At 49.2% G+C, this 15,433-nt stretch overlaps 1 protein-coding gene across 1 annotated transcript in view; it reads left to right on the top strand.

Moving 5' to 3' along the window:
* The window catches only part of SLIT3 (slit guidance ligand 3), a 588,267-nt gene that overhangs the window by 540,726 nt on the left and 32,108 nt on the right, over window positions 1–15,433 (top strand). Inside the window, exons 24-28 of the mRNA XM_070517106.1 lie at window positions 125–196; window positions 1,919–2,082; window positions 4,128–4,252; window positions 10,537–10,634; window positions 14,450–14,589. Coding sequence (XP_070373207.1) covers window positions 125–196; window positions 1,919–2,082; window positions 4,128–4,252; window positions 10,537–10,634; window positions 14,450–14,589 — 599 coding nt within the window. The remainder of the gene's footprint in view (window positions 1–124; window positions 197–1,918; window positions 2,083–4,127; window positions 4,253–10,536; window positions 10,635–14,449; window positions 14,590–15,433) is intronic.

Consider the following 15,433-nt stretch of genomic DNA (forward strand, 5'->3'; position numbering starts at 1 on the left):
CTGCTAGCAGTGGGGCTCCGAGCGAAACTGAAGGGGGACTGGGCCAGCCTGGGACACCAAGAGAGTGTCCTAAGTTCAGAGCTGTCACTGGGTGTTAACCTTCTGACCTGTGCTTCTACTTCAGCACCCTCCATGGCAACGACATTTCCAGCGTTCCCGAAGGCTCCTTCAATGACCTGACCTCTCTGTCCCATCTGTAAGTAGCGTCTCCCCAGTGTGCACCCACTCAAAGCGGAAAACTGTTATAGTGCAGCGATAATGTTGTCACTGCTCACATTTCAGTGTATGTTCTTTCCCCATGCCTAGAGTATGTTTTACCAAAATGTACCCACATTGTGTTCTCTGCTTCCAACACCCTCAAAGGCATCGTGAATTATGTAAACAATGTAAATATTTAATAAGAGGAACTAACATAAAACTCTTACTATGTGCTAAACGCTTTAGGTGAATTATCCCAGTTATTTCTTATAGCAAGAAGGCATTTTTATCCCCTTATTACACATGATGAAACAAAGTGAGATAGGCTAAAGAATCTGTCCAAGGGTCGCACAGCGAGTAGGTGGCAGAGCTCTGGTTCAAATCCAGGGCTGCCTGACTCCAACACACATATTCTTTACCACTCTGCTCTCTGCATCAGCCATTGCCCCCCACCATGTACACAGGGGAAACTGAGGCCCACAGAGACTAGGCATTACATACCTCTTACCTCTGCCAATGAAAATTTTTGAGGTTGTGTACCTACTTTCTGTATTCTTAATTATTTTCACACTGTACATATAGTTCAATACTGATATATTATGTATGCATATTATAAAACATTCACAAAATAGAAGTGTTAAAGGATATGATAAAAATAAACAGAAGTTCTAGGGTTTTCTTCCTGGACACCACTTTGCGGATGTCTGTGCCGGACCGTGCCATCCCCTCCCCTCATTTTCAAGCTGAGTGGTGCAGGGGAGAAAAAACTTCCTTCTCCCCTCCTAGGTTCTGTGGCCAGCCTAAGAATTAGACACACAGAAGACAGATTAACAGCGGGAGAGCATACAAATTTACTTAGTATTTTTATGTGTGCATGGGAGTCTTCAAAAGGAAAACAAAGACTCAAAGAAGCCATTGGGCCCCAAGGCTTTTATACCTTTTTACACAAAGAATGATAAATTGTGGGGATATGACATGACTAAGGGGCTTGTGCCAAGGGCAGTAAATTGTGGGACAGTGACTAGGAAATAAATGGGGGAAACTGATGGAAGATCAGGGTTACTTTAGTAGGTTTGCTTGTACAAGTCCACTTCGACATCAACTCCCCATCGCTGGTGATAAGAATGTTCTTTTCCTGGTGCAGAGAGAGCATCTTTCTCACAGGAAATACGATCTGCTTTTAGGTAGCAAGGGAGAAGTCAGAGAGCCCTTCCTGCACCTGCCGTTTCTCAAGTGCCTTCAGCACAAAATAGCCAGTATTCCAAAGTGGCATATTTGGGGTGGCGTGTTCTGAACCCCTTGAGGGGCCTGAAGCTGTTTCTCAGGTAGCTAGGTATCAAAACCTTCTCTGCAGAGTATGTCCTCCAATAGACCCTTCATTAGGGCAAGAAGCCAGATGATCAGAAGGCCAGATGCCCTGAAAGCTTCCTAGAGGGACTGGGATTAGAGTTGAGTTGAGGATTGAATCTTAGCAGAGTAGGTGAAAGCAAAGCCTCAGAGGTGGGAGGGGCTTGAGTGGGGTTGAAACATCTGCAGGCATTGGAGATCCAGTCTGGAGTCATTGAATTTGCCCCAGTGGAAACTGCTTCTCCACTAGTCCTCATGTCAGACACCCCCAGTCTAGCCAAAGTCTGAAAATTCTGCTTTTCCAGAGGGCCAAAGGTATGGAGCCTGTGGGCCAAGCTGGGCGGGGGACCCTGACTCCTGCTCTGCCTTCTAGGGCTCTGGGAACCAACCCACTCCACTGTGACTGCAGTCTGCGTTGGCTGTCAGAGTGGGTAAAGGCGGGCTACAAGGAGCCTGGCATCGCCCGCTGCAGTAGCCCCGAGCCCATGGCCGACAGACTTCTGCTCACCACCCCTACCCACCGATTCCAGTGCAAAGGTAAGTGCTGACCCACCCCTCCACCCTTCCCTGCCCCTGGCGGGGCCTGCTCTGTCTCCAACAGCCTGTCAGAGCTGGGTATCTCAACAGATGTGACTTCCGAAACCAATGCCCTGTCTCTTCCACTGGTCACACAGAGAGACTCAGATGCTGAAATTGATGTGGAGCTGCATCCAAGGGTCCATTTGTCCTTCTCTCCTCTAAGTCTCTCTGCTGGCATTTCTACATATTCCCCTCTGACTTCTTTCTCTATGTATTTTTGCATAGTTGGAAAAATCTTTAACCTGCTTTTTTTACCCAACATTCTCAGAGCATAAGCATTTTCCCATTTTGCTACAGCCATCTTTTGGCACATGAGATTTTGATTGACTGCATGATTACAATGATAACAACAAACTACTACTGAGTTCTTATTATACGGAAGGCATTATGTTAAGCACTTTTTCATATATTATTTCATTTAATTCTCACTTTCCATGTATTAATGTGTTTAATTCCCCAACATCTCTATAGGGTGGACTTTAATATTACCCTTATTTTAAAAACTGAGAAAACTGAGGCTTACCGAGGTTAAATGACTTCTCAAGATCACAGTTAGGAGGATTCCCGGTCTTTCTGATTCCAGAGCGCATGGTCTTGACCACCCTGCTGTAATATTCCACCATAACTTTTTTAACTGATTCCTGGTTTTGAACTTTTAGAGTATTTCCATTTTTTTTCTTACCACTGACGTGTAAAGGTCTTTCTCTATTTAAAATTATGTCCTTAGATAAGAGGCAGAGAACAGAAATCACTGAGCCAAAGTATATCATCATTATTAAGGTCTTCACACGCTTTGCCAAGTTGATTTCCAAAATGGGTTATGACCAGTTTACGTTCCCAAGAGCAGCATTTGAGTGCATTTTTCACCAGACTCTTGCATTATTTTATAATCATTGCTAATTCAATAGGTAAAAAATTGTATCTCCTTATATTTTGTCTGTCTTTGGTTACTGGGGAAACTGAATTTTTTTCCAAAACCATATTACACATTTGTCTGTTAACGTCCTTTGCTCATCTCTTAGTTCCTCAATGTTTATTTTGATTTACAGATATTCGTTACTCTCTAAAACGTCGTTGTGTTCCTGGGACGCATAGCCTCCCTGGGACAGATAGTGTCCCTGTTCCTATGTGAAGCCAGGGTTGAGCCAGCTGGTACAGACTCTCAGTCAGGCCATTCTAGTCACCCCACCCACAAATGGTCAGACTCACCCTGGGGTCAGTCTCAACCCAATCTCCAAATTGATGACCGTTATCTCAGGATCATTTAAAGTCCTGACGTTAAGGAGGGCCTGTTGATCCAGACTTTGTCAAAGCTGGCCGCAGCAGCAGCTCACAGCCCCCTTTGTAAAGCTCTGTGCAGGGACCATCACCTCACTTCTTCCAGCCGTTACAAGCTGAAGAGAGCAGGACACAGTCGAAACTGTCATGGATGCGAAGTGTACCTGATACAGTTTGCCATCCATCGTCAGCATCATTGCTGTGTCTTCTGCAGCTGTTTCTTACTTCCTCCTGCTAATTCAAGAGTTCTGCAAGGAGGACTTCCTGTGTATCCCTTTGGCTCAGGCACTGTGCCCTCCCTAGCCTGGCATAGACTATTCCATGGGGAGGGGTGTTTGGGGGCGGAGGAATGGGATGTCCAAATGGAACTTGGGCCCAGAGCTTCCGGAACATAAAAAGATACACAAGAGGTTTCTGATTACAATGCATTGTTTGCAGATTAGCACCAAAATCGGATCAGACTAATTACAGTAATTGATTTGACTGCAGAAGTGCTTCTGAATGATGTCCCACTGTGATTTTTTCCTCACCGGACAATGGCTGAATTAATGGGACTCTAGCTGGACTGGATGTGTTGGCTGGGGAGCACCAGCTGCCCTCTGTGCAGGGAGATGGGGAGAGGCTGGCAGCTGGCTGAGGAAGGGGCCAGAGCAGAGGGGAAGGGAGGTGTGACAGTGAGCTCACTTGGGGACTTGCCATAAACATTCTGTGGTTTTGCTGTCCAGGGCCAGTGGACATCAACATTGTGGCCAAGTGCAATGCCTGTCTCTCCAGCCCATGCAAGAACAATGGGACGTGCAGCCAGGATCCCGTGGAGCTGTACCACTGCGCCTGCCCCTATGGCTACAAGGTATGGCAGGAGGCCCCACCCCCCACCGTTCATGGCCCAGTGGCGGCACTGTGCCCTGCTGACCCTCCCTTCTCCAAGGACAGTGGTTAACTCCACAGGTCACCCCAAAAGGGCATTTGCCAGCACTACTCCTGTTCTCCCCAGAGCTGGTGGGGGCTGCCCAGTTGCATCATGCTCATGCCAATCACAGAGGACCCCATACAGTCTTGACAATGACATTCTGAGATAAGGAGGAAATGTAATATTTGTATTTTCTTTGTTAAACATGGGGAAATTTAGTCTCAGAGACTTACAGTGCTTCCAAGAAGAGGCGTCCTTTGAACCCGCCATCTTGCCTGCCCTTTCGAGGGGATTTCCAGATCCTCCTCTAACTCCCCAACCCTGTGCTCAGGACGGCCAGCCCTGAAAGTGCTGGTTCCAGCTTGAGGAGGATACAGGGATGGGGGATTCAAAGGCCTAGGGGCTGCCAAACCAACCCACACTGTTGACAGGCTCAGGGCAGCCAGCAAGGGGATGGAGATCCTAGTTCTCCATCTGTCCTCCCCAGAAGCCTAGGCTAATTCCAGAACAATCCTTCCCTCCTTTCTTCTCACCCAGCATCATCCAGAACACATTATCTTGCCTCCCTACTAACATCTATAGAGTATGAACTAAGTGCCAGGCACTCTGCTTGGCATTTTATCCACCTTTTCTTTTCAAACACACTCTTTGAGGAAGGACTCGTTAATTCCCATTTTATAGAGGTGGAAACTGAGCCTCAGACTGTTGAAAGGGCTTGACTCAATGTCCCAAAGCTTGTAAGCAGTAGGGTTGGGGTAGGACCCTGCCTTTTCCCCTGGAGGGTTTCCTAGATAGCTGAGCCCCTCGCTGTGCCTCACTGGGGTCAGCAAAGCGGTGACTGGGTCCTCTTCCTCAGGACCCTCACGGCTTCCCAGATTTCAGCCTCCCCAGGGCACCCATCTGAAAGCACTGAGCAAGCTGAGACAGCCTCACAGCCCATCGAATGCACACACCTGGTACAGGCTGAGTGGGAGAGAGCTGGCATCCCCAGGTCTCTGGTCCCCATGGAGATTTGTGTGTGTAGTGATGAGCTTGAGGGGCAGGCTCACTCTGGGAGACAGGCCTCCCTGGTGGCTTTCTCAGCTACAGACAGTGTCAGAGTGCCATCTATGGGCCTGAGACATGAGAACCAAACGATTCCCTTTGAAGACAGCCTTGCCCCAGGCAGCCACCCCCAGGGCCTCAAACTCCCTGGAGTCCTACACCCATGCACCCTGAACACTCACACATGCATGCACGCATGCGCACACACACAACTATTGTAGGGGAAGAATAGAAATTTAGCAGACACCCTCAAGAGGCCTGGATCCTCAAACTCCCTTGTATTAATTCAGTGGAGAAAACTCAGGCTGTGGAATTACAGAGAGGCAGGTGTGGATGCAAGCTTTGTCATTTACTAGCTTGGTGGCAATGGCCAGTGGCTCCACCTCTGGCTTCCCATCTGTAAACTAGCACCTGTCTCACAGGTTTGCTGTGAGAATCAAATGTACAATAATACATGCAATGCACCTAGGACAGTACCCCACATTCAGTAAGCACTCAATACGCTGTTACATGGCTGCCTTTTACCTTCACCCTTGCATGCTGGTCCTCAATAGTGGGATGTAGAATGGACCATTGGTGGCAGGTGGTATGTGGCTGTTTCACCAGGGATTGTCAGTCTCTTGACACTGTGAACTGCCAAGGACTGTCATTTGCTCTCCTAGAATGTGAGGTGTGTGTATAACATCCCCAATTTCATACATATATAGTTATCTTTTTAAGCATCAACTATCAGGCGGACAACTGGACCTCATGCGTTTATTCCCTCCTCTGATTTTTATAATCACCTTATGAGGTGGATAGCACCATCACTGTTTTAAAGATAACCACTTTACGTTCTGAGTCGCACCTCTCTCTCTTTAAAATTGACCTGAGTCTGAAAGTCATGGAGGTGAGTTTGAAGCCCCAGGCTTCTTCCAACTACACTTGATGACACTATGACACTGGCCTGGCCATGAGTGTCAGAGCAAAGAGTGCATCCTCAGGGCTCCTGCAGGATAACACCACTTGTTTGGACTTTGCTCACAAGATTCTGAGCATCTTCTAGATTTCAGAAGAATTAGAACAGAGATTTTGACCTTGAGGAAGCTGTAGGGCCCAGACAGGTCTAGGGTACATTGATGATGATGATGATGCTTGTGGTGGTGATGATGATGGTGATGATGGTGATGATGATGCCTATGACAACAACAGTAATATTATCAGCTAGCATTTGTTGAGTGCCTACTATGTACTGAGAGTGAACTAAACAAGATAGATGCATTATCTTGCATACTCCTCATCAAGGCCCTAGGAGGCAAGTCTTAAAATGACCCTCATTTTACAGTTGAGGAAACTGGGGATAGTAGGTGAGAGAGTTGGGATTCAAAGCTCAAAACTAACTGATTCCAGAACGCATGCTCTTGGCCACTGCATTCACTGCCCATTGGCAAGCACCATGATTGCAGGGGCTGTGGGTGAGGGTCCCTGGCCATTTAGGACCTATTTGAATCTCCAGGACAGGGAAAAGTAGGGGGGGGGGGTGGTGGAAAGAACACCAAGCAGGACCCTCTGGAGCCTGTTCCTACCTGACTGCGTGACCTTGGACAGCTCCTGCTCTCCTCCCACCTCAGGTTGCTCAGCTGTCAAATGCAGCAGGTTGAACTGGAGGGTCCTTTGATTGTGGTTGTATCACACCTTCTGTCTTGCATTTCTTCATGCTGCTTTCCTTTATTTCTGGGTGAAGCCCACCCAAGCAGAACTACTGAGGTTGTACTTCTATGTGAGTTGCTAAGTCAACAGCAACCTCCAGATGCCCACAAAACCAAGCTCAAAGTCCAGGCATTTACCTAGCTATTTCCAGATACCTCAATTCTTCCATTGACTAATCGAGTGACCTTGGGAAGCCACAATATTCCAAAAAAAGCATAGCAGCCATTATTTTAAGGTTTAGTAGCAGCTACTGTTAACCTACTATAATGCCAGGCCTTTGTGAAGCAGTTTAAGTATATTATCTCATTTAACACTCTTAATCATCCTCTGAAATAAGTTGTATTATCCTCTTTTGGTAAATGAGGAAACTGAGGTTCAGAAAGATCGAATAACTTACCAAAACTCCCAGACTAAGTTGCACATGTGCTGAGCCCAGAACTCAGCCCTCTCTTGCAGGAAAGTCTGTTCTCAACCACTCCACTAGTAACTGATTCTTGTTAGCCTCACTTTTCCTCCCAGTAAATGGGAATAACCATACTCACCTGCAGAGCTGTCGTAAGGGTCCAAGGCGTCACGTATGTACTGTGCCTGCCTCAGTGCCAGGATTCAGGAGACACTTGACAAAGGAAACCTGTTTTACCACTATTCTAAGGTTTGGGGAAATAATATATATATTGTGGCTGATTCTTTTCCAGCCATTTAGCTTTATGCACCTATGTTCAGGGTCTCATAACAGTACTTCTCACACTTTAATGTGCATGAGAATCATCTGGAGATCTTATTAAAATGCAGGTTTGGATTCATTAGATCTGAGATCAGGCCCAAGATTGTGCATTTTTAACAAGCTCCCAGGGGATGCCAATGCTACCAGTCCGAGGACCACACTTTGAGTAATAAGGTCTTAGAGCAGCCCTCCCACCTCCATCTCAGAAAGAGGTTTCCAATGGGGGTAGCTGATTTCAAGCTCCTTTAAAGGAAGCTAGAAGCCCCAGCTATGTCCTGCGCACACACATGCACACTGGGTTTGGGAGGGGTGTAAGATCACCAAGAAGCATCTCAAATCTAGTGGATTTGAGCAAAATGAGGGTGAAAAGAGTTGAATTGAGCTAATTAGCCAGCCATTGACAATAGTAATTATTTCTCAAGGACATGTAATTGACAGAAATCCCCACCTCCAGGCCCAATTACCATATTATATCAAGTGCTAGGCTCTGCCGCCTGGATTTCTGTGCTCAGCATAAGAGGCTAGAGGGGACACCACCAACTCCATCCCCACCTCCACCCCTGCCCCCAGGGGAGGAGTCCCTGGCACTGGAGAGTTCCCCAGAGCAGAGAGGATGGGCCAGGCAGGGGCCAGGGGGGCCTGCCTTGACCTGCTCAAGGTTCTCCTGTCCTGCTCTTCATGGCCCATTCCTCCACAACACGTGCACACACAGACACACACGCTCACTCCTGGACTGTTCTGCACCAACCGAAAACCTGAAAAAGTCTTTTAATCACCCAACATTCAGCCCTACCTCAGACCCCAATAATCATCATGATCATTATCTGAATATCTCTTAACCATGGAGCTACTGTTATGTGCCAGGCGCCTTGTATGTGTGTGATTTCTAACATTCATTAACTCCACAGGGTAGGTATTATTATTTCCATTTTACAGATGATGAAAACAAGGCTCAGAGAGAACCAGTGATTTCCTTAAGGCACATGGCAGCCGGACTAGAATGAGCACTCAGGTCTGCCTGACTCCGGAGCCTGTGTTCTGAGAGGGAGTGAGTGGCCCAGCACAGAGGTCGCCTGCGCCGGCTTTGGGCTGGATGTCTGGGTTCAGCTGCTGCCTGTTCACTTACTGCTGTGCGGTCTTAGACATATGACCTCGCTCTCCAAGTCTGCCTTCCCTATCTGTAAAAATGGGGGTAACAACAACCATACCGATCTCATAGGGTTGTTGTGAACATGACATGTGATCGTGAGTATAACACACTTAGCATGAGGCCTAGAATAGAAAATGTGCTCAGTAAATGTGAGTGGGAATGAGTGTTCAGTTTTCATTCCACACGCTGACTTTCTGAGAGGGATCCCATGTTGCTCTGGTTTAGGATAAGCCCAGATCCCGCCCCAAACTGCATTCTCCTTCTCCCCTGCAAGAAACCTCTGACGGGCCCTTTAGCTGTGACAGGGCGTGTTGAGAACCAGATGTCACAGCCGTGCCTGCCCGCTGCTGGAGACTGAGCCCGAGGCGTCCGCGTTGGAGCCAGTCGGAAACAGGCAGTCCACAGTGGAGTCCTGGGCCCCGTTGGCAGTGACATCCCAGCCAGGAAGCCCAGTCCCCCTCCATCACAGGCACTGGTGGCAGCAGAGGGGAAAGAGGATTTTCCCAGGCAGATGGCGAGCAGGTGGTGTGGCAGTGGGAGGGCTCCCGTGATCACCCCCGCCTGGCAGGGTGCCCACACCAAGTCCACAGCCCAGAAACAAACACAGCAGACACCTCCCCAGACCCTAAAGGTCCTCCAAGGGACTGCTTGCTAAGACTTGGGTGCAGCACTGGGCCATGGGTCCCGGGGGAGAAGCTGGAGCCAGAGCCAAGCATTGGGCTGTTCCCTAGGACACGGGTTTTAATGTCCACAGTCTCTGCCTTGGGTTCCCTCCTCAGTGCCTCTGCCCTCCCTGTTCCTTCTGCCTGACATGTTCTTCCTCCCTGAACACAGTTGGCTCCTTCTCAGCTCCAACATTCCCTTCAGAAGGGCCTGCTCCAAAGGAATCCCACTCCACCCGAGGCTCTCAGTCACAGGGGTTCACAATCTGGCCTAACATTAGAATCACCTGCAGAACTTTAGAATAAATACCAACACCTGGGCCCATGTCCAGGCCAATCAAAGATGAATCTCTGGGGGTTGTCACTTTATAGGGCTTAGGTTCGTTGACCACACTTCAGCCTTAGTCCACCCTACTCAAGTTGTGGATTGTCTTTAAGCCTCAGTGAGGCTAATCATAATATCATCTACTAGCGTTTGTAGAATGCCTACTACGTGCTAGACGTGTTATGTAATGTTAAGCATTTCCTTATACGAGAGGTCTGGTTTGATTCTCTTAACAACTCTATGAGCTAGGCTTGGCGAAGTTATAAGGCTTGTATAAGGTCAAGGTCAGCCAACCAGGAGGAGATGAAGCTGGAATGCGAAACCAGGTTTTCCTGTATCCAAAGTCCAAAGCAGTTTAGGATAGAGAGAAGGGTGTGAATTCTGGGAACAGCAAAGCTGGGGCTCAAACACCTGAGTTCTCGGCATTCCTCCCCTCCTCACCATGGAGTGACCAAAGGTGCGGGCTCCCTATGACTTTCTCCGAGTCACACAGCAGGCTGCTCCCAGGACCTCCTTGTGGCCATCTCCCTGGCCTATCCCAGAGGATGCTGGGAACTCGCAGGGCTCTCCTGGTCATGGCAGCCATTGCAAGCTTCCCTCACTAGCGCTTCTCCCTCTTTTGCTCCTCAGGGCAAAGACTGCACCGTGCCCATCAACACCTGCATCCAGAACCCCTGTCAGCACGGAGGCACCTGCCACCTGAGCGAGGGCCACAAGGATGGGTTCAGGTAACAGCTCGCCCCTGGCCCTTCCCTCCCCCTGGAGGCAGACTCTCGGGGCGGGATGACGAAGCATAGCTGCTCACTGAGGGCCTGCTGGGTGCCCACACTGTGCCAGCCCTTTAAGTGAATGGTCTCAAGGCTCTCCACGGCCTGTGAGGAGCTACTGTTATCCCTGTTATACAGATAAAGAAATTGGGGCATCAAAGGGATAAATCCTCTGCCCACATTTGCAGTTAGTAAACACTGGTCCAGGGCTTTGAATTCGGGGAGTCTGTCCCCTGTAGAGCCAGGAGGATTCTAAGGGAGGCTACAGTTACTGGCTAACGTCAGAGAAAGATGAGACAATGGCTCCAAAACCTGCCAAACTAGGATTTCCACCACTTTTTTCTGTGTTATAAAAAACAGTAACTGGTGACATTGATTACATGCTCCAGATGAACCAGGCACTAACTCATCATGTATTATCTCATTTAAATCCTCACAATGACCCTATCTAGTACAGGTCAGTACTATCCCCATTTAACAGATGAAGAAACTGAGGCACAAAGATTGATTTGCTCTAGGTCACATAAGCTGACACTTGTCCCTGGGTCTTCCAATCCCACCTCCTTCCTCCCTGGCATTAAGAGCTCTGGAAGAAAAAAGGAGAGAAGCCACTTAAATCTTCCTCATCCCTGTCCTGGGTGGGCCTTCTAGGCCTCTGCCAAACCTCGGGCCTCCTTCCTGTTTCCCACCCTCCCCAGCTGCCTCCAGGTGCCCTGTTTCCTGGCCCATGGCCTTGGAAAAAGCAGACCTGTGGGAAGTGGCTCATTTGGCAGCCCCAGTGAGCCAGTGGGTCAGAGGTAAAGGAGGGGGCACCAATGCCAAGCTGTGTGTGGACGTCTTAGAGCTCAGGTTGCAGACAGTTATCAAAGGCACTCGGGCCGGGGGCTGCCATGTGGTCTGTGAAAGAAATCAGGTTCGGGGTTCTCCATTCTCCTCCCTATGGAACTCAGTCCGCCCACGTGTCCACCTGCCAGGCCAGCCCCATCAAACTCTGACTCTTAAAAAGTGAAATTCAAGGCAGAGTTCACTTTCCTGCCTGGAGTCAGCCAAAACACCCACTCCTAGCCTCTCACTGAGAGCAGGGCTGAGGAGAAACCTCTCGGAGGTGGCCACACGGCCTCAGCTAGGAAACACACACACCTCCAAGGTGAAAGCCTGGCTCTGCCCACCCAGCCAAGAGAGAGGGGTTGGTGAGAGGGAGGAGCGGGGGTTCCCCCTGCAGGTGATCATTTCTCCCCTCTCGGCTGGAGGTGCGGGTGAGCAGAAGCATCTCATTTCCATCCTCAGTTGTTAAGGAAATTGAGATCAACTGGAAATATTTTTAGAACTTAATTTTCAAGGAAAAGGGCCCAGATCTACAGGATTAGGGAAATAGGGTGGAGAGTTACAGCAATGAGGTCCACATACTGGGGATAGCATAGCTCGCAAGGACTTTCCAAGGAGCGGGAAAGCTCTCCCTATCAGGGCAGTGCCTGTGAGGTTGGCAAAAGGAGGGACTCTTGTCAGGGAAGCTTTGCCCCCTCATTCCCTCCTGTATCAGCTTCCTGGGCTACCATAACAAGGTACCACAGACCCAGTGGCTTGGAACGACAGAATGTATTCTCTCACAGTTCTGGAAGCCAAAAGTCCAAAATTAAGGTGTCAGCAGGGCCATGGTCCCTCTGAAAGCTATAAGGGAGGGTCCTCCTTGCCTCTTCTTAGCTTCTGGTCGTTGCTGGCAGTTGCTGGCATTCCTTGGCTCGTAGCTGCCTCACTCAAGTCTCTGCCTTCATCGTCACGTGGCCTTTGCCTTGTGTCTCTTTACATGGCTGTCTTCTTATAAGGACGTTAGTCATATTGGATTAGGGACCCACCTTTCTCCTCATCTTAAATTAACTAATTACATCTGCAATGACCCTGTTTCCAACTAAGGTCACACTCTGATGTACTGGGGGTTAAGACTTCAACGTATCTTTCTGGGGGAACACAGCTCAACCCATAACTCCTCATATAAGTCAGAATTCTGGAAGCATCACCTACCTCTTCATACAGATGTCTCTCCAGTCTTGATGAATTGTCTGATCACAAAAAGAGCAAAGGCTGGCAGAGCTGGCCAGACAGGACTAAGACAGGAGAGGTGACCTGTCCTACGTCCCCACAGCTAATGAGGTGCTCTTGGAGTATCCTTGACAGCCCCCTCCCAGGGTTCCCAGTGAGGACAGGGGCGACTCTAGCCTCCTTCCTACCCTGTGTCCACTCCATGAGCAGCCCCTGCTCCCTTGGGCAGCCACCCTTACCCCACTTTCATGCAATCCTAGGGCTCTGGGGAGAGCCAGGGGACCTCATCTCAGGAAAATAGGCAACACTATAGTTTAAGATCTTTGCAAGCCTACTCCTTGTCTGACTCTGAAGAAGTAGCCTTTTTCATGAATGGCCAGGGTCCCTAACAGAAAAAAGGAGGAAGAATCATTTTTCTGTATCTTGAGAGCTCAGACGCAAGAACCCCCTGGCCTTTTGTAGAAAACGTGACATGGTTTTCAGATTGTGGAGGAAAGGAGGGTAAGTAGGATTCTAGAAACACGGAAGTCCACTTCCTGTTAGTTTAGTGAAATCCCAAATCAGAGCAGTCTGTGAAACAGAGAGAGGCCTGAAATTCCACCTTCTTGGATGGGGTACAAACCCAAGTAGCAGTTGGGCACAGAGTGAGATTCGCTGTAGCGCTCATTTAATCAGTGACTCCCCTCCCACCCGCACCCTCCCAGACGCCCCCTCACCCCTCCTTTATCTGTCCTGACTGATTTTGCATGCCTAATCCTGGGGATGTGAGCTGTGTCCGGCAAGGGACAGGTGGGTGGAGGTTTTTATGCAAGAGATTTAACACTCGAGACAAGATGTGGAAATGCCTCGTGCTGATTTATGGCATTTTAAGCCAAGCTCACCAGAAAGCCTCAGTCTTGGCAGGAGAGGGGTCCTCCCACCCCACCCCCTCATCCCCCAGAGGCTGGAGTGAGCTCAGAGTAGTAGGAACACATGGCAGGGAGAACGAGCATCCCTGAGGAAAGGCTGAGGAGGTGGTGGTTTTGTCTAGAACCAAAGCCAGCTAACACGCTCTGAGCATTTTCCATGTGCTGTTACCCTCCTAAGCGCTTTACTTGTATAATATCATTGAATCCCCACAACCACCCTGGGGATAAATAATAATACCCCAGTCAACAGACGAGGAAATTGAGATGTGGAGAATTTATGTAATTTTCCCAAGGTCAAATAGCTAGGTGGTGGCAGACCCGGAATTCATTCCCAGGAAAGCCTGTTGCAGAGCCTGCTCTTGGCCACTACCCCCTGCTCCAAAAAGATAGAAAGCCTACCTCGAGTAGAAGGTCACAAAAAGGGGGACGTTTGTTATGTTGTTTCTCTCTTTGTCTACAAGAGAGACTACTCCACAGAAGAGCCGAAGGAAAGGCAGTTTAGAAGGCAGCTGGAGGAATTTAAGCTATGTCTGGGAAACCACTTCCAGCTGGGGGAATGGTGAAGGGGGCTCTGCTGGTGGGAACTGTCCCCGGGGCAAGGAAGCCATCCAGGGCCAGGGGAGGTCGAATACTGCCTAGAGACAGGGGCTAGGTGAAATGACCTCTAAGGGTCTTCCTGCACAGGCCCTCATGTGTCCAAAGTGCTGCCTCGGACCTCCATCCAGAGAGAAACCTAATTATATTCCCCCCCAACCTCCCTCTCTGCCACTCCAACCCACCCCACTCCCCCACTCCCGCCTCCGCTCCTTCCCACCCTACACATCCCCAAAGCTGCTCCTGCCCTCTTGGCTTTGAGGGGCAGCGGTGTGAGATCAACCCAGACGACTGCGAGGACAATGACTGCGAGAACAATGCCACTTGTGTGGACGGCATCAACAACTATGTGTGTGTCTGCCCACCAAACTACACAGGTAAGGTCTCCTGAAGCCTGAGTGTGGATGGTGTGTGGGCACTGGGGCAGGGGTGCCATGCACCAGAAGAACACCATTTCACAGCTTCTCCCAAGGACCCCACCTCCTTTCCCCCTGTGGACAAAGACTTGAATCCCCAAAACCCCATGCTGTGCCTTGAGGGGCTTCCCAAAGGCCCTATCTCTTTGCTTGTTTGCCCCTCCCCCCCATCACTAGCTCCTTCTCACTTTGAAACAGGGTCCCAGGGCCCTTTCAGCTGTCTGTCATTTAGTTGATGGCCATCCCCTCCTTTAGAAACCCTGAAGAGCCTGTGGTGTTTGAGGCCAGCAAAGAGGCACTTGCATTGTGTTTATGCTTTGTTCAAGTCTAGTCAACCTTCTCTGGAACTCTACATTTTCCAGATACTCTGCTAGGAGCTAAGCATACAAAAATGAGTAAGACAAAGTGCCTTCTCACAAGAAGCTCATCACCAAGCAGACAGAGAGATGTGTTCGGGAGAATGAGAACATAACACCAGAAAGCCCAGGGGGTTGTGGGATCACAGAAGAGGAAGCTAACCCAGCCGGAGAATGAAGGCAGGCTCCCCACAGAAGGTTCTTCCTCAGGATAACCATTCTACAACCCCCCGACCCCCAAAACACAAGATGTGTATTTCTTATATTAACAGCCCCTAATGAGGACAGTTAAATATACCATTAGATTGTGAAGCAAAGTGCCACCAAGTGGTGCAAACACAGCCAGCTGTGTTATAGGATCAACTTAAGTGCCATATCCCAAACTGGAATTCCATAAATTCCATGAGTTCTTTGAGGAAAAGGTTCCATGGGCAAACAAGTTTGGGAAG

Source organism: Equus asinus, chromosome 9 (assembly GCF_041296235.1).
Source record: "Equus asinus isolate D_3611 breed Donkey chromosome 9, EquAss-T2T_v2, whole genome shotgun sequence".
In the NCBI taxonomy this organism is placed as follows: Eukaryota; Metazoa; Chordata; class Mammalia; order Perissodactyla; family Equidae; genus Equus; species Equus asinus.